The 24,449-nt window shown below is 42.0% G+C and overlaps 1 protein-coding gene across 4 annotated transcripts in view; it reads left to right on the top strand.

The window, feature by feature from the left end:
* Positions 1 to 24,449, top strand: part of EML1 (EMAP like 1) — a 222,856-nt gene that overhangs the window by 184,723 nt on the left and 13,684 nt on the right. For all 4 annotated transcript variants that reach the window (XR_005449835.1, XM_038744310.1, XM_038744319.1 and 1 more), the window contains 9 exons: positions 904 to 1,014; positions 1,339 to 1,434; positions 2,484 to 2,618; positions 7,295 to 7,394; positions 12,251 to 12,405; positions 14,037 to 14,162; positions 14,475 to 14,606; positions 21,135 to 21,202; positions 22,621 to 22,709. Coding sequence is in view for 3 of the 4 variants with exons in the window: in XM_038744310.1 (XP_038600238.1) it covers positions 904 to 1,014; positions 1,339 to 1,434; positions 2,484 to 2,618; positions 7,295 to 7,394; positions 12,251 to 12,405; positions 14,037 to 14,162; positions 14,475 to 14,606; positions 21,135 to 21,202; positions 22,621 to 22,709 (1,012 nt within the window). In the remaining variant the exon portion in view is untranslated. The remainder of the gene's footprint in view (positions 1 to 903; positions 1,015 to 1,338; positions 1,435 to 2,483; positions 2,619 to 7,294; positions 7,395 to 12,250; positions 12,406 to 14,036; positions 14,163 to 14,474; positions 14,607 to 21,134; positions 21,203 to 22,620; positions 22,710 to 24,449) is intronic.

Raw genomic sequence — 24,449 nt, 5'->3', positions numbered from 1 at the left:
AATCCTCTTGTTTGTAAATAGTGTACTGCTATTAGGAGAGATACTAGGAATAATGGAGAACCAATATCAGGAAGTGTGTATGTGGTGTATAGGTATGTTGGTGACTATAGTTTTTTGCTGTGCTGCATTATGTGATCTTGAAAAAAAGAAAAAACTTTGAAAAGCTCAACAGATTCCCCTCTTGAGGATTCAAAGTGTATTTCATTCTTTTGCTGTTTAGATCTTTTGGTTTCTTAATTACCGTGTGCCTTAGGTTAATTTCAATAACCTAGAGAGAAATACAAATAAATAATCCTCCAAAACTGACTGTTGTGGTTTCATATTAATCTGAGTGGAAATGTGAATTTAATTACTTCTTCACTATAGTGTCAAGCATAATATTAGGCTATTTTGAAAATGATGATGTTCTCTGTGCCCAGTCAAATATAATATAGTTCTTGGGAAACATAAATACACATCAGATCTCATCTTCTTAGTTCAAATTAATCTGCCTTTGAACATCTGCTAGCCAATTCATTGTACAAATCTCAGTTGTACAGATATTTTTTTAAAATACCTCAAATACAAAATCCAGTTGTATTCTAGATTTTAAAAAAAAGTGAATGAGATGTTAGGCTGAATCTTTTGGGGACAAACCTGAAGGAAGATAAAAACCTTTTCAAATTCTACTTAGTGCCAATACTTTTTAACTAGTTTGTGAGCTAACAGTAGATTTTCAAAGGGTACATTTCAACATAGTTCAGCAAAGTATATCTTACATAATGTAGATTGTGTATGTAGAACTAATTCTTGTTGGACTCGGCAAATATAGAGGTGTTAGAACAAAGCTTCATTCAAGTAATCATTTAATTTTGTTGTGATAGAAAAGTTTCCTAAGTTTTGCCTCCACTTTGTATAAAACAGCAATTACCCCCCCACGTACGTATCTGGGATTCTGTTACCTTGAATACGCTACACGTCATCGGAATGGGATTTTTTGACCGTGCTGTCACCTGCATTGCTTTTTCTAAATCTGTAAGTACACTTTAGATCATTTCTAGAATACCACTCAGTTAAGCATTGTAGTGGTCATTGTGCCGTGAGCCCATTCCTCCTCCAAACATCTGCACCATCACCTCTTCCCCAGCCACTCTAAACATCTTGATCTACTCCTATGAAGCCTGTTCCCATGTGGCTGTTCCCCTGCCCATTTCCAGTCTCCCCATTTTCTCTCTCTGCTCCTCGATGCATAGGCAAGGAGGAGATTTTCTTAGTTTTCAAAAATAGTGTGATGTATTTGATCATAGTTTATTTTTTTTATGTTCAAATGAAGGTTTCTTGTTTGATCTTTTATTCCAGAATGGAGGAAGTAACCTGTGTTCGGTGGACGACTCCAATGACCATGTGCTCTCTGTGTGGGATTGGCAGAAGGAAGAAAAATTGGCAGATGTCAAGGTTTTACACACAAATTCTGATTGGATTCTGTTTTCTCCTTGAATTCTTACAGGGTGCATCAGTGCACCCTTTTGGAAGAACATACCGATCCCTCCTGTCTTTAATCTCTCTTACCAATCTGACTCCTGCTTTAAAGAGAATAGCTCATCAAGATTTATTGGTCTCCAAGTGCCATTGAAAGAGGAATGGAGAAGTCAGTCTTCATTCCCTGGCAATATTGCTGGGCACACATGGCTAGCTCCCCATGCCCCATTCCCAATAGCCCAAGCATATGCCCGGGTGCTGGAATTGGTTTGCAGATTTGTGAGGGGCCCTTGATATTTCTCCTTGCAAAAAATATAGGCTTCCTACATTGTCCGATGAAGCATACCTGAGACTCCATGAATAACCAGACTAGATTATGCCATTGGTTCCTGATGTGGCACCAGAGGGTGACATCTTTTCCTCAATATGTAAAATTTTGAGGATAGGTACATCACGTTTAAGGTAAACGTCTCGAAGCAATGCATTGCCAAAGGAAGTCCTACTGCAAGAAAGCACGATCAAAATACTTGGATGTCCTAGCAGCTTAAAAAAAGGCATTTTTTTCAGCCACAATTGAAATGTTTCCTTTCTCAAAACATTTCCACTGAACAACAACAACAGAAAAACTCATTTTCTCACAGGAAGTGTTTGGGGTTTCTTTTATTGTTATTTTTAAGAAAATCCTGCCCAGTAAGCGTCTCTAAATTCAAAATTTAATGATTTTAGAATGAATGCAGAAAGTGGAAAAATCTATGTTGCTTCTGTATAAAAATAAGCAACCATTTTAACTGGTAGTGATTGGTGCTATAGTGTCCGTATTTTCATATAATTTCTTGGAGCTCTTATAGAAGAGTATTTGTGCATTAAAACTATTTCTGTTAAAATAAGAAAAAGGCAAGATTTCTTGGGTTTGATAAATATGTATTTTGCATCAGTTGAATTTTTCACTAATAATGTAAAGGTCAACGTTTTATGTTTCAATTTAAAAGGATTTATTTATTACATTAGGTTTCTTATCTTTGTAGTGCTCCAATGAAGCTGTATTTGCCGCCGATTTTCACCCCACTGATACAAATATAATAGTTACCTGTGGAAAATTGCATCTCTACTTTTGGACATTAGAAGGAAACTCACTTATTAAAAAACAAGGGCTATTTGAGGTAAAGTAGATCCTCTCCCTCCTTTCTCTTTTTTACTGGTGCCACTGCAGTCACCAACTTATGGTTGTTATGAGCAGGGAACTTGTTTGCTAACTCTGTTGTATTGTGTTCTCCCAAGTGCTTAGTACAGTGCTCTGTGCATAGAAAGAAATATCATTGATTGATTGAGTGTATTTGCATGTGCTCTTTTTTAAGCCCATGGAAACTGTTGAGCTCTTCTGGTGGTGGGAGAGGTGAGGCATTCTGATTCCTTGTTTGTGCTCAGAGTAGTTCCATGGAGAGTCAGAAAGTATCTAACCAGGTCTAGAAGGAGTGGGTCATCCTGGGGGTAGAGTAGTAACTTTCCCCTGCTAGGTTGGTTTTAGAACCAGAATGCCTCACTTGGCCATGTTTGCCCAAGGCAAGCATGTTTTTTGAAGAGAAGTTTTCATAAGAAAAATTTTATTTTGGACCCAAATATGGTTTGGCTTGCCCGCCAGTGTCCACCCAATGATGTCAGTGCTGAATTGTGAAGATCCGAGTGTTTTCCGACCACCCACCCAGCCATGGAGCCCTCAGCAGAGGGACAGGTATCGGGTCTGATTCCTGCCTGTGCATTCATTGCCAATGCTTAGTAGGGCGATGTTCACACAGTAAGTGCTTCGTAAATACTACAACAACAACAAAAACAACAACAACAACTACTACTACTTATGCAGAAGTCTTGACATCAGCCTGTGCTCCTGTTTGGCAGGCAGTATTTCAGGCTCTCCCATCCCCACAGCCCTGGCTGCCCCTCAGCTTATGCCCAATTCCCAGAGAGTCTGTCGGCCGGCCAAAGGTAGGTTGAGAGAGGGTCGTATGCCAGCCACACGGAAGTCATGTCTTCTCGAAGTGATAGTGGATTGAGTCTTTTTAGGAGATTTGACAGGGAAGTAGCCTAGTCTTGTCTTTTCCCATCCTGCCTTTCCTCTTCCCACAGCTTTCTTACTTTCTTACAGTGCTCTGCACACCAAGCCCTCATTTAAATACCATTGATTGATATCTTGGCCCATTCCCTGCACCCTGGACTTTCCCCCCAGCTCTCCTGGGCTCCCTTTTATTCTGGATCTACCCTTATAACTTCGAGGATTTTTTTTTCTGCAACTCTGTCATTATGAACCTCACTACTGCCAGGGAATCAATCAATGGTATTCACTGAGCACTTACCGTGTGCAGAGCACTGTACTAAGTGCTTGGGAGAGTACAACCTGGCAGAGTTGGTAGATACGTTCTCTGCTCACAGTGAACTTACAGCTGAAGGAGGAGACAGACAATATAAATAAATAAATTATGGATATGTATATAAGTGCTGGGGGGCTGAGGGAGAGGTAAATCAAGGGTACAAATCCAAGTGCAAGGGTGACACCAAAGAGAGTGGGAGATGAAGAAATGAGGCCTTGGTCGGGGAAGGCCTCTTGGAGGAGATGTGCTTTTAATAAGGGAGCCAGTGTAGGGCGGAGGAAGGTGGGCAGCATCCTGGAGCAGAGGGGCAAGGAGGGGAAGAGGATAAGGAGGTCAAGGAGGAAGCCGAAGTATCTCCTTGCTCTCCCCAGTCCAGCTTCCGAACACTGTAGACCCAGAGGGTAGGGACCACCAGGTGGGAAGGTGTCCAGGACAGTCGTAACAGGGAGATTTATAGCAGTGGCAGCAGCAGAGTCCAGCGCACCAGAGCTGTAGAGGGTGGAAAGGAAGTTTCAGGAATGGATCAGGAGTGGAGGGAGGTAGAAAGTCATGGAACTCTGGCAGGAAGAAATGGGACAGAGGTGATAGAAAGAGGTTGGTTGAGAAAATGGCTTCTGATTCCTAGAAGAACAGAATTCATTCCTCCATGGATAACTAGAGGAAGGGAGCATATGTCTGCTGCACTGCAGGCTGGCAACATGCCTTGTGTTTCTGTACTTCCCCAGTGCTCTGCATATTGCATTACACTTACTAGGCACTCAGTAAATACCATTACTACTACTACTGCTAGTGCTACTGGCTAGCCAGTGTTAATTGGCAGGCTCCGTTAGCAATCAAACAATACACACCTGGACAAAATATCTTGCCTACTGATCTCAGCTGTAGGTTTCTGAATTCTAGCAAGACTCATTCATTCATTCATTCAATCATATTTATTGAGCACTTACTGTGTGCAGAGCACTGTACTAAGTGCTTGGGAAGTACAAGTCAGCAACATATAGAGACGATTCCTACCCAACAATGGGCTCACAGTCTAGAAGGGGGAGACAGACAACAAAACAAAACATGTAGATAGGTGTCAAAATCGTCAGAACAAATAGAATTAAAGCTATGTGCACATCATTAACAAAATAAATAGAATAGTAAATATGTACAAGTAAAATAGAGTAATAAATCTGTACAAATATATATACAAGTGCTGTGGGGAAGGGAAGGAGGTAGGGGAGGGGGATGGGGAGGAAGAGAGGAAAAAGTGGGCTCAGTGTGGGAAGGCCTCCTGGAGGAGATGAGCTCTCAGTAGGGCTTTGAAGGGAGGACGAGAGCTCGCTTGGTGGATGTGTAGAGGGAGGGCATTCCAGGCCAGGGGAAGGACTTGGGCTAGGGGTCGACGGCGGAAAGGCGAGAATGAGATACAGTGAGGAGGTTAGCGGCAGAGGAGCAGAGAGTGTGGGATGGGCTGTAGTAGGAGAGAAGGGAGTTGAGGTAGGAGGGGGCGAGGTGATGGAGAGCCTTGAAGCCAAGAGTGAGGAGTTTTTGCCTGATTCGTAGGCAGCCACTGGAGATTTTTGAGGAGGGGAGTAACATGCCCAGAGCGTTTCTGCACAAAGATAATCTGGGCAGCAGAGTGAAGTATAGACTGAAGTGGGGAGAGACAGGAGGATGGGAGATCAGAGAGGAGGCTGATGCAGTAATCCAGTTGGAATAGGGTGAGAGATTGAATCAGCAAGGTAGCAGTTTGGATGGAGAGGAAAGGGCGGATCTTGGTGATGTTGTGGAGGTGAGACTGGCAGGTTTTGGTGACGGATTGGATGTGTGGGGTGAATGAAAGAGCGGAATCGAGGATGACACCAAGGTTGCGGGCTTGTGAGACGGGAAGGATGGTAGTGCCGTCTTCAGTGATGGGAAAGTCAGGGAGAGGGCAGGGTTTGGGAGGGAAGATAAGGAGTTCAGTCTTGGACATGTTGAGTTTTAGACGGTGGGAAGACATCCATATGGAGATGTCCTGAAGGCAGGAGGAGATACGAGCCTGGAGGGAGGGAGAGAGAACAGGGGCAGAGATGTAGATTTGTGTGTCATCAGCGTAGAGATGATAGTTGAAGCTGTGGGAGCAACTGATTTCACCAAGGGAGTGAGTGTAGATAGAGAACAGAAGGGGACCAAGAAGGAACCCCTACAGTAAGGGGATAGGAGGGGGAGGAGGAGCCCGTAAAGGAAACTGAGAATGAATGGCCAGAGAGATGAGGAGAACCAGGAGAGGACAGAGTCTGTGAAGCCAAGGTTGGATAGTGTGTTGAGGAAAAGGGTGTGATCCACAGTGTCGAAGGCAGCTGAGAGAGGAGGATTAGAATAGAGTAGGAGCCATTGGATTTGGCAAGAAGGAGGTCATTGGTGACCTTTGAGAGGGCGGTTTTGGTGGAGTGTAGGGGACGGAAGCCAGATTGGAGGGGGTCGAGGAGAGAGTTGGCATTGAGGAATTCGAGGCAGCAGGTGTAGATGACTCATTCTAGGATTTTGGAAAGGAAGGGTAGGAGGGAGTTAGGGCTATAACTAGAAGGGGAGGTGGGGTCAAGAGAGGGTTTTGTTAGGATGGGGAGACGTGGTCATGTTTGAAGGCAGAGGGGAAGGAACCAGTAGAGAGTGAGCGGTTGAAGATGGAGGTTAAGGAGGGGTGGAGGGAAGGGGTCAGAGATTTCATAAGATGAGAGGGAATGGGGTCTGAAGCACAGGTGGATGGAGTAGCACTTGAGCAGAGGGAGGAGATCTCATCTGAAGATGCCTCAGCATCCTTGACCCAAGTAGATTACATTAAATGATTTCAATCCATCAATCATATTTACTGAGCATTTTCTGTGTGCAGAGCACTGTACTAATTGCTTGGAAGAATACTCCACAACAGAGTTGGTAAACACATTCTGTGCCTACAAAGAGCTTCTAGCCTACACTTTTACACTCCCATTTTTAGAATTACCCCTTACAGACATGGACACTGGCAAATCACATCACTAGCAAAATCGATTGAGTGCCTACTGTATTCAAAGGGAAACATACAGAAGGATTATTGTTACAGAAGGATTATTTCATAATTCCTGCCCTCCAAAAGTTTGCAGTCTAATGGTAGAGACAGCCGACATACATTGAAATAACACAAATTAAATGTTCCCCTAGAATACATCCTACCTAATTGTCTAAAAGGAATGCTGTAATTCATGAAAGAGATTTATGGTGCCTCTGATCAACAAAATCAATATGTGAGAAGAAAACTGATGCACAAAGACTATTGCAACAATGGATATTCAGAGATTTAAAAATTTCCAAAAAATTAAAAACTCTACTCACCCTTTTGAATTCTAAAGATGAGGTGTTCTGGGAAATTTTGTGGAATGGAAAGATAAATGATAGGACTTTCTTCTAGAATATTATGTGCAATGAAAAACTATCTTGATGAAAATATACAAATGTTTGTGGTTTTGTAGAAACAAGAGAAGCCAAAGTTTGTCCTCTGTGTGACCTTTTCTGAAAATGGGGATACTATCACTGGAGATTCAAGTGGAAATATCTTGGTTTGGGGAAAAGGTGAGAGAAAACATATTTTACAATAAAGGTTAATGCCTGCTATAGTGAGCCTGAACATCCTCTTAATATTGTTGATGCTGTTACAATTCCTTCTTAAGGAAATATTTAAGCCAAGTTAAATTTGGCTTCTACTGAAATATTCTGCAAATGTCTTCATCTGCAAATGGAGCTATTTCATTCTGGCAAGCTTGGACGTTTTCTTCTGTAGCTCATATTTTCCTGGCACCAACACTATCTTGTAATATTATTTAGAAATTTACAAATGTAAATCAGATCATGGTGCAAACTACTTGAATTTTTAGGCAGTAGGCACCCTCATTTTTGCATATATTAAAAGCCACAGATTGCCTGAAAGTTAAATAAAACCTGTCTTTAAAAGGGTCAGCCGGGTTAATGCTCTTGGGAATTCACATTTAAATTGTTTGGCCTGAAAAGGTCCTATAGAGGAATAAAAATTTTGATCATTTCTTTTCAGAATAATATTTTCAGTTCAGAACCAAAGGATGGCTATATGGTAGCGTGAAGGAGAGGTGAAACACATATATAAAGAATTACATTGTTTTTCTAATGCATTTTTGTTAGTTACAGGAAATGGAAGATCAATTTTTGTATAAATATATTGTCTGTATAAAAAATGTACTACTCCAAGGTCTCTGCCAGGCATTCAGTAGGTGCTTAATAAATCATTACTAATGATGGGAAGGATGATTGTGGAAATCTAGTTGATTGAAGTTAGTGATAAAAATATTATGGTCAATTGAAATAGAATTGGATCATCATTCTGTCTTTGTATATGAGGAAGGAGTGTGGCCTAGTGGAAAGAGCATGGGGCTGTGGAATTAGAGGGCCTGGGTTCTAATTCCAGTTCCACTACTTACCAGCTGTGTGACCTTAGTCAAGTTACTTAATCAATCAATCAATCAATCAATCGTATTTATTGAGCGCTTACTATGTGCAGAGCACTGTACTAAGCGCTTGGGAAGTACAAATTGGGATCACATAGAGACAGTCCCTACCCAACAGTGGGCTCACAGTCTAAAAGGGGGAGACAGAGAACAGAACCAAACATACCAACAAAATAAAATAAGTAGGATAGAAATGTACAAGTAAAATAAATAAATAAATAGATAAATAGAGTAATAAATATGTACAACCATATATACATATATACAGGTGCTGTGGGGAAGGGAAGGAGGTAAGACGGGAGGATGGAGAGGGGGACGAGGGGGAGAGGAAAGAAGGGGCTCAGTCTGGGAAGGCCTCCTGGAGGAGATGAGCTCTCAGCAGGGCCTTGAAGGGAGGAAGAGAGCTAGCTTGGCGGATGGGCAGAGGGAGGGCATTCCAGGCCCGGGGGATGACGTGGGGCGGGGGTCGATGGCGGGACAGGCGAGAGCGAGGTACAGTGAGGAGATTAGTGTTGGAGGAGCGGAGGGTGCGGGCTGGGCAGTAGAAGGAGAGAAGGGAGGTGAGGTAGGAGGGGGCGAGGTGATGGAGAGCCTTGAAGCCCAGGGTGAGGAGTTTCTGCTTGATGCGCAGATTGATCGGTAGCCATTGGAGGTTTTTGAGGAGGGGAGTAATATGTCCAGAGCATTTCTGGACAAAGATAATCCGAGCAGCAGCATGAAGTATGGATTGAAGTGGAGAGAGACACGAGGATGGGAGATCAGAGAGAAGGCTAGTGCAGTAGTCCAGACGGGATAGGATGAGAGCTTGAATTAGCAGGGTAGCGGTTTGGATGGAGAGGAAAGGGCGGATCTTGGCAATGTTGCGGAGCTGAGACCGGCAGGTTTTGGTGACGGCTTGGATGTGAGGGGTGAATGAGAGAGCGGAGTCGAGGATGACACCAAGGTTGCGGGCTTGTGAGACGGGAAGGATGGTAGTGCCGTCAACAGAGATGGGAAAGTCAGGGAGAGGACAAGGTTTGGGAGGGAAGACAAGGAGCTCAGTCTTCGACATGTTGAGCTTTAGGTGGCGGGCGGACATCCAGATGGAGATGTCCTGAAGGCAGGAGGAGATGCGAGCCTGGAGGGAGGGGGAGAGAGCAGGGGCAGAGATGTAGATCTGGGTGTCATCAGCGTAGAGATGATAGTTGAAGCCGTGGGAGCGAATGAGGTCACCAAGGGAGTGAGTGTAGATTGAGAACAGAAGGGGACCAAGCACTGAACCTTGGGGAACCCCCACAGTAAGAGGATGGGAGGGGGAGGAGGAGCCTGCAAAAGAGACTGAGAAAGAACGACCGGAGAGATAAGAGGAGAACCAGGAGAGGACGGAGTCTGTGAAGCCAAGGTCAGATAACGTGTTGAGGAGAAGGGGGTGGTCCACAGTGTCAAAGGCAGCTGAGAGGTCGAGGAGGATTAGGACAGAGTATGAGCCGTTGGATTTGGCAAGCAGGAGGTCATTGGTGACCTTTGAGAGCGCAGTTTCCGTGGAATGAAGGGGACGGAAGCCAGACTGGAGGGGGTCGAGGAGAGAGTTGTTGTTGAGGAATTCTAGGCAGGTTAAGTTCTAGGCAGCGCCTAGAACTTAACTTAACTTCTCTACGCTTCAGTTCCCGCATCTGCAAAATGAGGATTCAATATCTGTTCTCCCTTCTACTTAGACTGTGAACCCCATGTGGGACCTGATTACCTTATATACACTGCAGCCCTTAGTGCAATGCTTAGCACATATAATCACTAACAAAAACCATTATTATGAGTACATTTTGAAATGGAGTTTGACAGTTATTAAGCATCTACTGCAGATTCTCTAAAAAATATTATTATGCAAATAGATCTGGCCCTCTCTTTCCAGAGAATTTTAATGAAAGATATCAAGACCAATAGAGAAGCAGCATGGTCTAGTGGATAGAGCACAGGCCTGAGAGTCAGAGGACCTGGGTTTTAATCTCATCTCCTGCACCTATCTACTGTGTGACTGGAGCAAGTCACATAACTTCTCTGGGCTTCTTACCTCATTTGTAAAACGGGAATTTTAACAAGACTGTGAGACATGGACTGTGTCAAACCTGATTAGCTTGCATCTACCCCAGTGCATAGAACAGTGCCTGGCTCTTTGGAAGTGCTTAACAAATACCATATTAATAAAAAAAGGCAGTGCAATATTTGGAATAGAGAAGCAATGTGGCTTAGTGGAAAGAGCACAGGCTTGGGAGTTAGAGGTCATAGGTTCTAATCCCGCCTCTGCCACCTGTTAGCTGTGTGACTTTGGGCAAGTCACCCAACTTCTCTGTGCCTCAGTTACCTGATCTGTAAAATGGGGATTAAGACTTTGAGCCCTACGTGGGATGATCTGATTACTCCAGCGCTTAGAACAGGGCTTGGCACATAGTAAGAGCTTAATACTATTATCATTATTATTATCATTAATAATAACCCTGCCTAGACTAGAAATTGAGAGATTTGAATTCTGTTCTGGGTTCTTCCCAAGGGCAAGTTCTTCAGTTTTCCAAGTCTCAAGATCAGGATATCATCTACTTTTTCCCCCAGGTTATACTGAGATAAATCATATAGGTGTCTCAGGTGAAGTAGTTCAGATGTCACAGAAGGAAGGTAATAGATAAGTTCAACGTGGAGTTTATTATTGCCACGATCATTTTCCACAGGCATGTGTTATAACATCAATGCAATCACCAAAATAAAACTGTCACAGTAGTCCCTCTTCTTCCCTCCCACGGTGGAGCTTCTCTAGTGGGGAGAGTGGTTGTGGACGATCACTGTACTACTCAGTAATCTTCTCTAATTGTCATCTCCTCTCCAAACGAGGGATAATATGTGAAACATCAGAAAAGACGTCGAGCTAGGAAATAAGTGAAAACTAATCAGTCACACTGACCTTCCTGTGGAAAATCAGTTCCGCTGTCATGGATCTATTACAGGACTTGAGTTTATATTAGTGGGATGCCTTCCATCACTGTGTCATGGGTTCCAGGGTGGGGCATCCCCTTGAAGGTGGAATGGCACCCCCCAGGCAAACTCAACTCCCCCAGTAACCTGCTGCTCCTCTTTATTACTCTATTTATTTATTTTACTTGTTCATATCTATTCCATTTATTTTATTTTGTTAGTATGTTTGGTTTTGTTCTCTGTCTCCCCCTTTTAGACTGCGAGCCCACTGTTGGGTAGGGACTGTCTCTATATGTTGCCAACTTGTACTTCCCAAGCGCTTAGTACAGTGCTCTGCACACAGTAAGTGCTCAATAAATACGATTGATTGATTGATTCAATGCCTTTGGCCAGGTTTTCATTGAGCAGCTTGAAAAATCAGACAATACTACTACTACTAATAATAATAATAATGATGGCATTTGTTAAGTGCTTACTATGTGCCAGGCACTCTACTAAGCTCTGGGGTGGATACCAGCAAATCCAGTTGGACAGGTTTCCTGTCCCACATGGGGCTCACAGTCTCAATCCTCATTTTATGGATGAGGTCACTGAGGCACAGAAAAGTGAAGTGACTTGCCCAAGGTCTCACAGCAGGTACGTGGCAGAGCTGGGTTTAGAACCCATGACCTTCTGACTCCCAAGGCCCATGCTATAAAATTTCCCCAGAGGAAGTTAGAGCTGCTACTTGAGAGAACAAGCTGACCTGTCTTGCTGGACAGGGAGCTGTCAGCTGAGCCATCTCTGGTTCAAGAGTTTTGTTGCGTTGGATCTGAGAGGGTGGGGAGGGGAGGCTCTTTGAACAATCCAGACTTCACATGCAGTAAAAATGTTATGTAGCCAACTTGTACTTCCCAAGCGCTTAGTACAGTGCTCTGCACATAAGCGCTCAATAAATACGATTGAATGAATGAGTGAATGAAGACTGTCTATTAAATGTCATTCTAAGGGCCTGTCTCTGGATTTGTTTAGGTACCAATAGAATAAGCTATGCAGTTCAAGGAGCCCATGAGGGTGGTATTTTTGCACTTTGTATGTTAAGAGATGGTACCCTGGTGTCAGGAGGAGGAAAAGACAGAAAATTAATATCTTGGAATGGAAATTATCAAAAACTTCATAAAACTGAGGTGAGACAAATGGAACCCTTAAGCTTCATTTTGAACTTGAAGATTTCTTTTTTTCCCCCTTTTTTCCTTTATAAGTTTGGAGACTGTAAATTGTCACTTGAAAAAATGTATAGTTGAATCAGAAATGAATTGGAATGAAATACTTGATTTTGTAAAAATCAATTAATATTTGGGGATTTATTTATTACTAGGGAATAGGATTTTACATTTTTGGTTTGAACTGGTAATTGCATGTTGAGATTTTAATATTTATCATTACATCTGTAATAGTAAGAAATAAAAATATTGAGAATTCTGCATTTATAATTACTGGCCCCTAAATACATATAGGCATTGTGAATCTTGTATGAAAGTAAATGGCACCCTGTTTTCACAGAACTAGAATATTCAATGTCACCAAATGCGGAAGTACTTTTTTTTCCATTTTAGTTGAATCTTTTTCTGTTTTAATAAATGTTGGTAGATTCTCTACTCCTAGTTAATGTTAGTCCAGTTTAATTTTCACTTAAAATTTAGAATTTCTCAGGTACCTTATTACTTAACAATAAGCACCATGGTCTAATGGAAAGTACACAGTCCTGGAAGTCAGGGCCCTCGGTTCTAATCCCAACCCGGCTACTTGTCTGTGGTGTGACCTTGGGCTGGTCACTTAATTTATTTGTGCCTCAGTTACCACATCTTTAAAGCAGAGATTAAATCTTCATCCCTTCTATTTAGATTGTGAGCCCCATGAGGGACAGGGATAGGGACTGTGTCCAACCTGATCATCTTGTTTCTACCCCAGTGCTTAATACAGTGCTTGGCATTAGTAAGCGCTTAACAGGTACCATTGGAAAAAAAATAACATTAAAGTTTGTAAATGGTTTAAATTTAATCCACTCTTCAGTACCATCCATACCAATATGTAAGCACCAGGATTTTTTTTAATTGAACAGACATCATTTATTAATAATAATAATAATAATGGCATTTGTTAAGCGCTTACTATGTGCAAAGCACTGTTCTAAGCGCTGAGGGATACAAGGCGATCAGGTTGTCCCACGTGGGGCTCACAGTCAATCCCCATTTTACAGATGAGGTAACTGAGGCTCAGAGATGTTAAGTGACTTGCCCAAGGTCACACAGCAGACGTGGCGGAGCTGGGATTCGAACCCATGACCTCTGGCTCCAAAGCCCGTGCTCTTACCACTGAGCCATGCTGCTTCTCTATTTATTCTTCTTTTAGTAGAAAATTCAATCATTAGGGATCTGTCTAGCTTTCAAAAGTATTATTATTATATATTATTCCTATCTAAATAATAAATGTGTTCTCTTAGTTTGGCCTATATCTCTGCGCCTCAGTTACCTCATCTGTAAAATGGGGATTAAGACTGTGAGCCCCCCGTGGGGCAACCTGATCACCTTGTAACCTCTCCAGCGCTTAGAACAGTTCTTTGCACGTAGTGAGCGCTTAATAAATGCCATCATTATTCTTATTATTATTATATTCTAACATCTTGGATTCTGTTCCATTAGATAGTAATGATAACGTGAACAGTTTTAAAGTTAATGCATATATAAATGTGTCTTATTCATGACCAAGTTTTGAAAATTAGCCTATTTTTTTTTTCCCCTATCTATTTTGAAACCAGATTCCAGAGCAGTTTGGGCCAATCCGGACAGTAGCCGAAGGAAAAGGTGACGTTGTGTTAATAGGCACTACTAGAAACTTTGTTTTACAAGGCCCGCTGACAGGAGACTTTTATCCAATTACCCAGGTACGTCTTACCCAAATTGGGCCGGTCAGCTATTTTTCCATTGAAATTGTAACAGTGTCCTTCAAAGGTATTTAAGGTGCAATAGGTAATCATATGGTTGCATAGAGCTCTTTTCCTTCCTGATTTCATCTGTTACTACTGTCAATTTAGGAGGAAAGAAATTGATAAAATAATTGCAAAGTTGGCAGATAAATGAAACATGAGAAGGGAGCAACTTTGATATTATGAAGATTAGAAAAGTCATGTTGGGTTAACTCACTAAAATCATGGAGTTATTTATGTTGTCCATTGTCGATCTTTTGTGCTCAATAGGGTCACACTGATGAGCTGTGGGGACTAGCCATTCACTCCTCTAAAACTCAGTTCTTGACATGTGGATATGATAAACACGTCACTCTCTGGGATGCTTCCAGTCACTGCCCCATCTGGAACAAAATAATAGAGGTAGGCACCAAGATGAAGCCAGGGTTTGTTTTTTGCTTCTCATAACTGAATATGTTTGAAAGGCAATGCTTTGATTTATCCAGTTTCCCCACTCCTCAAGAACCTTCCCCGCTCCTCAGAAGCATCCAGTGGTTGCCCATCCACATCAAACAGAAACTTCTCATGATTGGCTTTAAAGCAGTCAGTCACCTTGCCTCCTCTTACCTTACCTTGCTACTCTCTTGCTACAACCCAGCCCACACACTTTGCTCCTCTAATGCTAACTTTCTTGCTGTACCTCAGTCTCATAATTCTCGCCAGTGACCTGTAGCCCAAGTCCTACCTCTCATCTGGAACACCCTCCCTCCTCATATCCGACAGACAATTACTCTCCTCGCCTTCAAAGCCTTATTGAAGGCACATCTCCTCCAAGAGGCCTTCCCTAAGCCCTCTTTTCCTTTACTTCCACTCCCTTCTACATCGCCCTGACTTGCTCCCTTTATTCATCCCCCCCTCCCAGCCCCACAGCACTTACATGCATATCTGTAATTTATTTAAATTAATGTCTGTCTCCCCCTTTAGACTGTAAACTCACTGTGGGCAGGGAATATGTCTATTATATTGTACTCTCCCAAGCCAGTGCTCTGCATACAGTAAGTGTTCAATGAATGCGATTGACTGACTGACTGAACTGAAAAGTAGTGTATCCTAGTGAATAGAGTATGGGCCTGGATAATTTTTCTATGCCTCAATTACCTCATCTGTAAAATGGGGATTAAGACTGTGAACCCCTTGTGGGAGTTGGACTTTGTCCAACCTAACTGGTATCTGCCCCAGTCCCTAGCATGGTGCCTGGCACATAGTAAGCAGCTAACAAATACCATAAAAAATTAGAATGTGCCATTTCAGTGGAAAAAAGGTTCAATGATGTTTAATGGAATTTAATATAATGTAATGGAATTTATAATATACATTGCACTCCAGACTGTGTTTACCCAAGTAGTCTCGAACCTGAAATTTTAGGAATTTGCTCTAACATTCTAGTTTTCAGATACAAGATGACCTGCTAAGTATCTACCCTAGTGCTTAGTCTATAGAAAACATTTTTATCATTATTAATTTTATGGTATTTAAGTGCTTACTATGAGCCACACAATGTTCTAAGTGCTGGGGTTGATACAAATTAATCAGTTCGCACAGAGTCCCTGCCCCACGTGGGTCTCAGGGTCCAATAAATATCTTTCTTTTTGAAAAGTACTCTGTTTAAGAAACATCTCATTTATCATATTTCATGCAAAAATTTGGAAAAAAATGATGATAAACTATTTTATTCAACTGGCTGACATGATTTTAGTCTTTATACTATGATTGCATTTCTTTCCTTCTTCTGTTCTCCCTCCCCAAATATGATTTTATTTATTTATTTATTTTAGTAAAGACGACAGGCTCAGCAATGCTGGATTAGGAAAAAGACACAATCCATGTATTAGCCTTCAATTAATTAATTGAAAAAATCTTTGAAATCATTTATTTCAAGTGAGATTCTTTTCCCTCAGACTTCTAAGATGCATCTGATGACCATTATTTTGGTCATTCCACCCAACAAAATATCATTTCTCAAATCGTAATCCCACTACATTTTTAAGTGGAAGAATGTTAATTTCATTTTATTTTTTTCATTTTGAAGCATATTGTTTTTTGCTGGGGCTGTCCCCTAAAATTTCAGATCATCTTGATTTAGGAGCACTAGAGTATCTTTGCATTGCTTAGTAATAATTAGCTACATTCCTTTCTTTTTAAAGTATTTTATGACAATTACATAATTTGGATGGCCATTAATTTCAAGTTAGAGGATATACTTCAGAACTCTAGGAGCCTCATTTGGTAGCAAATTATCATTAAAGGATTTGATTTGCTTGATATTGCCACAGTAAAAGCAATCAAAAATGTAATTAGTCCAATTTTTAGCTAGTTTCTATTTAGGAGATTTAGACATGTGACTCAAAATAGTCTGAAATATGGATCTGTATCCTACTCCTTAATATCTCCAACTGAGTGAGAAGCAACGTGGCTCAGTGGAAAGAGCACTTGCTTGAGAGCCAGAGGTCATGGGTTCTAATCCCAACTCTGCCACTTGTCAGTTGTGTGACTTTGGGCAAGTCACTTAACTTCTCTTTGCCTCAGTTACCTCATCTGTAAAATGGGGATTAAGACTGTGAGCTCCATGTGGGACAACCTGATCACCTTGTATCCCCCCCAGCACTTAGAACAGTGCTTTGCACATAGCGCTTAACAAATGCTATTATTATTATTATTATTATTATTATTGTTGTTATTGTTATTGTTCCCTCCACTGGACAGGACCTACCAGTCTCAGCATGAATATCAATTTTTATAATCTTAGGGAACTTGGGGAGAAGACATGCAGCTGGAAAGCAACAGTTCTAGTCTCAGCTCTGCTAGTTTAGCCTTCCACCACCTTGTATATGAGGATAACTTTCCTTCTTGCCTTCCTCCCTCCCTTCCTTCTGGCCTTCCTTTCTCCCTCCCTCCCTTTCTCTCTTCCTCCCCTTCTCCCTCCCTCCTTCCTCCCCCCTTCCTTCCTTTCTTTCTCCCTCCTTCCTTTCTTTTTCCCTCCCTCCCTCCTTCCCCCTTTCCTTCCTTTCTCCCTCCCTCCCTTCCTTCCTCTCTTCCTCCTTTCCTGTCTTCCTTTCTTCCTCCCTTCCTCCCTCCCTCTCTTCCTGCCTTCCTTTCTCCCTCCCTCCTTCCCTCCCTTCCTAGAAAATGTATTAATAATAATGATAATAATTATATTTAAGTACTTACTTTGGCCTAAGCACTGAACTAAGCTCTGGGGAAGAGAAGAAAAACCAAGTCAGATACAGTCCCTGTCCAGCATAGGACTCACAGTCCTATGGGGATAAGAACAGTATGTAATCCCCATTTTACAGATAAGGAAACTGAGGCACAGAGAAGTTTAGTGACTTGCCCAAAGTCACCAAGCAGGCAAGTGGTAGAGCCAGGATTAGAACCCAAGTCCCCTGGCTCCCAGGCCCGTTCGCTTTCCACTAGGCCATGCTGCATCTCAGTAATGATGATGGTAAATAATAATGATTGCCTTGTATTTTTTGCCTTTCATCCAAGCCCCTGGGTCTTTACATATATTAATCCCTTCATCTTTCCAGCATGTCTGATGCAGGAAGGAGTATTTTATTGTTGGGAATCTGAGGCTCCAAAAAATGAAGAAATTCTCCCAAGACAATAGTAATACAGACATATCTCTGTTACTGCCCCCCACACTCCATATAACCTACAAATATGTCATGCACTAATTGCTGACATACTCTAAGATCTATAAACTGCTAGATTGTACATTAGCAATGGGGAAGGAACTTGTCTGCCAATTCTGTTGTATTCATTCATCCATTCATTCAAACATATTTATTGAGTGCTTACTATGTGTGGAGCACTATTCTAAGAGCTTGGGAGAGTACAATATAATACAAACAGACACATTCCCTGCCCACAGTGAGCTCACTGTCTAGAAGCGGAGTCTGACATTAATATAAATAAATTACAGATACGTACATAAGTGCTATGGGGCTGGGAGCAGGGATGGTCTTCACATAGTAAGCACTCAATAAATTCCATTGATTGATTGATTAAACCCTTCCTGCAAAGAAAGTTACAGCCAATCAGTGCCTGCCAGTCAGTTCTTTTCTCACTCCTTCCCCTTTCGTTTTCCCACTCTCTCCTCTTCCCAGCAGTTTCCCCCACCCTTCAGACCTCAAAGTCAGCCTCTCTCTCACCTATGGCCCCTTGCACCTCCCAGAATCAAAGCCACCAGCCATTTCCAGCACCTCTATCACTATTTACACTCATCTTCAACAATTATGAATAGATGCCAATTCAATTGTACATTCAATTATTTTGATTAAATGAAAATATTTTTACATGCGCCTCTCCCCGTAGAATATAAATCCCTAGTGGGCAGGGAATGTGTCACTTCTTTGTGTTGCACTTTCCGAACTGCCTGGAACATTGCACTCAGAGGGTATTCAATAAATACTAGGGATTGGCAAACCACACGGTGCCCTTATGTGGGTGAACTGAGAATGGAGGTATTAGCTTTAAACCCCAACACAGAAAGAGCAGCTGTGACTTTTGGTTTCTGAGGCCTTTCTCCCACTCCCATCACCTACTGCTTAGAACAGTGTTTGGCACATAGTAGCACTTAACAAATACCATGATTATTAGTAATACCGCTGCCACCCAAGCAGTAGCACAGTTGGACAGAGGACAGTTGTCAGAGCCAAGGAATCATCTTTACCTTGACTGCTGATTGTTTACTGTGTGCAGACCACTGTACTGAGCACCGAGGAAGCACCCAGAGTAAAAGATGGTGGTAATGATCTTTGAGACAATAGTTTGGACCACATCTCTGGCATGTGCCAGACTAAATGGTCTAGCATGCCACTCTCTGGCAGACATATTGGAGGTTGCTGACACCCAGCTCATATGAGGAAGACATCATCAATCTTTCAACAGGCGTTTTGTGGATTAAGAGGGTGTAATCCAAATTATTTCCCCAAATATTCCAACCTTCCCAATAACTTATTGCTAAACAAACACTGTTTAGAAAGTTGAGTTCTCAGGTAATGAGTGGACATGATTATTTGACAAGTTCAGCCTTCAAAAACCAGCCTTGGGGGTGTACACGGAACACATTGTGCGGATTTCTGTGAAAAAAAATTGTCATCCAGCTTGCTGTCTCATCTGATTGTTTTTCATATGAAAGGAAATGAAAGTCAGTTAGTCATATTAATTGAGCACTTACTGTGTGCAGAGCGCTGTACTAAGCACTTGGGAGAGTACAGTACAACAGAGTTGGTACACAGGTTACGTACCAACATAGAGCTTACAGTCTAGAAGGGGAGACCGACATTAATATAAATAATTACGGACATGTACATAAGTACTATGCGGCTGAGGGAGGGGTGAACAAAGGGTAAAAATACAAGTGCAAGGGTGGCACAGAAGGGAGTGGGAGAAGAGGAAATGAGGGCCTAGTTGGGGAAGGCCTTTTGGGATCATCTGTCAGATATGAAGAGGGAGGGCATTCCAGGCCAGAGGCAGAATGTGGGTTAGGGGTCAGCGGCAAGTTAGGTGAGACTGAGGTAGAGTGAGTAGGTTGGCATTTGAGGAGTGAAGTGTGCGGGCTGGGTTGTAGTAGGGAAAGTAGTGAGGTAAGGTAGGAGGGGGCAAGGTGATTGAATGCTTTAGAGGCTGTGGTAAGAAGTTTCTGTTTGATTCAGAGGTGGTTGGACACCTGGAGGTTCTTGAGGAGTGGGGAAACATGGACTGAATGGTTTTGTAGAAAAATGTTCTGGGCAGCAGGTGAAATCTGGACTGAAGTGGGGAGAGACAGGAGGCAGGGAGGTCGGCAAGGAGGCTGATGCAGTAATCAAGGCAAGATAGGATAAATGCTTGGATTAATGTGGTAGCAGTTTGGATGGAGAAGAAAGGGCAGGTTTTTAGCAGTATTGCAAAGGTTGACCCGATAGGATTTGGTGACCGATTGAATACGTGGGCTGAATGAGAGAGCGGAATCAAGGATAACACCATGGTTATGGGCTCATTAGTTAGGGAAGATAGTGGTGCTGTCTACAGTGATGGGGGAGGACAAGGTTTGGGTGGGAATATGAGATGTTCTGTTTTGGGCCTGTTAAGTTTGGGGTGTTGGGAGGACATCCAGATAGAGTTGTCCTGAAGCCAGGAGGAAATACGAGAATGAAGAAAAGCAGAGAAATCAGGGCTGGAGGTGCAGATATATAAATCATCTGCATAGCAATAGTAGTTAAAGCCTTGGGAGTGAATGAGTTCTCCAAGGGAGTAGATGGAGATGGAGACTAGAACTGAGCCTTGAGGGACTCCCTCAGTTAGGAGGTAGGAGGCAGAGGTGGAGCCCAGGAAAAAGACTGAGGACTAGCAGCCAGAGAGCTAGGAGGAGAATCAGGAGAGAACAGTGTCTCTGAAGTAAGCCAAGGTTGGATAATATTTCCAGGAGAAGGGGGTGGTCAACAGTGTCAAAGGCACCTGAGAGGTTGAGGAGGATTTGGATGGAGTAGAGGCTGTTGGATTGGGGAAGAAAAAGATTATTGGTGACCTTCGAGAGGACAGCTTGGGTGGAGTGAAGGAGGCAAAAGCCAGATTGAAGGGGGTTGAAGAGAGAATTGGGAGGAGAGGAAGTGGAGACAGCGGATGTAGACAACTTGCCCAAGGAATTTGGAGAGGAATGGTAGGAGGGAGATGGGGTGATAACTGAAGGGAACCAAGGGATCAAGGGAGGATCAAGAAAAGGAAGCAAATTGTTAGGGTCCTATTGAAAAAAATGGTATTAATATAAGCAAGGAAGAACCACTTTCTTTTTTAAATAAAGGAGTAGTAGTTGATGTGGAAAAGTGTTTGCCTGAACAAAAAGCCTGATTTTTATTTGTTTCATATTATTAGGTCTGACTTTCAATTTACACATGCTCTGTAATCTTATAGGATCCAGCCCAGGCTTCCGGTTTTCATCCATCAGGATCAGTTGTTGCTGTTGGAACCCTCACCGGAAGGTAAGAGAAATAGGGAAATCTGTTCGCTGTTCTTTCTATTTCAGAAGCTCACTGCAAGTAAAATCAATATTTTGATTTCTGCCACCAGTATGGCCAATTTTGCCCTTTAAGGCATTTGCCCAGCTTCTTTCGAACAAGACAGACATTTATAAAGCCACGTGAAGCCTGCAGTAGTATGTTTTATGCCTTTTAACTTCCTGTCATTTTCATTGCTGTCTGAATATTCCTTCAGAGAAATGTACCGTTCGATGTTTCCAAGAAATTTGACCCTTGAAAAATACATTGAACTGATTGAAATGAAACAGAATAAGCATATTTTAAATAACATTTTAGTAGAGCAAAATACATTACCAGAGGTTTGGATTAGCAAACCAATTTACTCCAGATTTTAGATTTGATTTTTCTTTTGTGATCTTTCTTTTCTGTTCTTTCTAGGCATAAATTTATGCATTTTGTAGGGTACCTGAAATATAATGAAATTTAAACTGGAAAATAAAATTTAAGGGTAACATAACTTTTGTAACTGAGCAGTATGGGTAACAGACAGTAAAGGGTTCCCTCAATTAATAGTAGTTGTAGTATTCAATCGGTGGGATTTATTGAGTACTTAGTATGTGCAGAGCACTGTACTAAGCACTTGAGAAAGTACACAATACAGTAGAGTTAGATACCATCCCTGTCCACAAAGAGCTTACAGTCTATATGGGGAAACAGACATCAAAATAACTAGTGAAATAATAGAGTATAAGGATATGTACATAAATGGTGTGTATCAAAGTGCTTAAGGGCTACACAACCAAGTGCCTCGGCAATGCAGAGTAGTAGTTGTGTTAGTAATAGTAACAGCATTTAGTAAGCATCCACTGAAAGTAATTCTTTGTACTTGGGAAATACAAAACAAATGACACATTTTGTCCCACAAGGAGCTTATACTCTAATGTGGGTCACAGATGCAGTAGTACCCACAATAGTATCTACAAATAGAGTATTCAAAAGAGATCATTAATGTGCAGCTGAATAAACATAAAAACGTAAGTGCTGAGGATGGGCTAGGATTAGTGCTGGAGATGGCTGATGGATTTAAATGACTTGGGATGCTTGGAATTAATTAGGGAAGACATGCTGGAGGAGGTGGGCTTGCAAGATGGCTTTGAAATAGGGAGGACTGTGGTGTGTGGGGATTTGGGAGGGAAGGGAGTTCCAAACCAGAGAAAACCATGAGGGAGGGTCAGAAAGCGACCACTAGGAAGTGATTATGAACAGTAGTTCCATTGAATAGCATTTATAGCTCTTTCCCTTTTAAGGCAAACACATGGAGAGCTGTTATTGTGTCTCAATGATAAATGATTAAATAAACCTTCTGTAGATTGCATTTCTTGCCGAGCGGCTTATTGCACTCTTTCCTGTGTTTACAACAGGTGGTTTGTGTTTGACACAGAAACAAAAGATCTGGTCACTGTCCACACAGATGGAAATGAGCAGCTGTCTGTAATGCGTTACTCACCAGGTCAGAACACAATTCAGTCACTGTAAAAACAAAAATGATTCAATTTTGTGTATGATTCCTTTTTTTCAAGCACTTGAAACTGCTCAGTATCCAATTTAAATTGTGCCCGCAGATGTTTATATTCATTGTCTGCCACCCACATTTACCGTGACCAAGCAGTCTGGGGTCGTCATCATTACTTTCTGAGGTTCTGAGTGGTGTTCGAGAGAATGGACAAGATCTATTTCTGGCCCTTGAGATACTTGCAATCCCCATGATTAAAGTTTTATAAATTCATTGTCATATTTATTGAACACTTACTGTGTGTAAAGCACTATATTAAGCGCTTGGGAGAGTACATTAATAATAATAATAATAATAATGGTATTTGTTAGGCACTTACTATGTGCAAAGCACTGTTCCAAGCGCTGGGGGGGATACAAGGTGATCAGGTTGTCCCACGTGGGGCTCACAGTCTTCATCCCCATTTTACAGATGAGGGAACTGAGGCTCAGAGAAGTTAAGTGACTTGCCCAAAGTCACACAGCTGACAAATGGCAGAGCCGAGATTTGAACCCATGACCTCTGACTCCAAAGCCTGTGCTCTTTCCACTCAGCCACGCTGCTTCTCTATAACATTATAACAATAAACAGACATATTCCCTGCCCACAGCGAATTTACAGTCTGGAGGGGGAGACAGATATTAAACAAATAAATAAAGTACAGATATGTTCAGATATGTAAAATACTTAACCAATTACAACTGAAAAGACTTCTGTTTGAGTCTTAAGAGTCACACCACAATGGTCGGTGGGGTTGTTTGGAAAGGAGGGGTGCAGAGCTGTTATATTGTTATAGCATACTCTCCCGAGTGCTTAGTACAGTGCTCTGCACACAGTACATGCTTAATAAATATGATTGATAAAGGAGAGGGATATGCAGTTGACTTCACTAAACAGATTGTTCAAACAATATGTTGCCAACTTGTACTTCCCAAGCGCTTAGTACAGTGCTCTGTACACAGTAAGCACTCAATAAATATGATTGATTGATTGATTGATTCAAAGAGGAAGCAGTGGCCTGTGTATAAGAAAGCAAAGACAATCTTTGGAAAACTTGGGACTCCATAAATGGGAGTTTTCATTTGACTTTAAAGGGGATTAGTAGTGAAGTGGTCACTGTACATCTTTGGGTATGATCAAAACCTTACAAGGTGTCCTTCTTATCTCCAGCCTCCTGTTAACGTGTTGTCTGAGCAATCCTATTTGCAGGTCAAGCGTTTCTTCTGACATCCCATAGCACTGAGCTGTAGCCACAGACAAGGGTGTTGTCAGAAGAACAGGCCCGGTTTCCCCAGCACCATTCAGTCTAAAAGCTCAGTATAAACCAGCCTTTTGAGAGAACTCTGTGTATGGCAAGTAAATCATCTGTCGTTTTCGAAGCGAGACTATCATCACTAATTAACGAGGAGCCAGAAGGGGGCATTACATGATCACGCAGAAGACACCATTCCCCTGGGAAACCCAAGGCTGTTGGGGGAAGGTTGTTTACTGATCAGTTTGGAACCTGTAGCTGAAAGTCACCTGATAGTAAAATGCAGCTCTTTGCTAATTAAACGATCATCGGGGATTTATGCAATCACCCTAGGGAGCAACTGATACTGTCAACCCTCTTCACTAGGGAGGAGGGATTATTTATCAGTAGAGTTTTCTGGATGGTAAGGTCCAAAGATTTGATTGTCTGTGCTAGCACAATAAATT

The sequence above is a fragment of the Tachyglossus aculeatus genome, chromosome 1, assembly GCF_015852505.1.
Source record: "Tachyglossus aculeatus isolate mTacAcu1 chromosome 1, mTacAcu1.pri, whole genome shotgun sequence".
NCBI classification, from domain to species: Eukaryota; Metazoa; Chordata; class Mammalia; order Monotremata; family Tachyglossidae; genus Tachyglossus; species Tachyglossus aculeatus.
The sequence above is the reverse complement of the archived record's forward strand: the minus strand, read 5'-3'. Positions and strand labels throughout refer to the sequence as shown.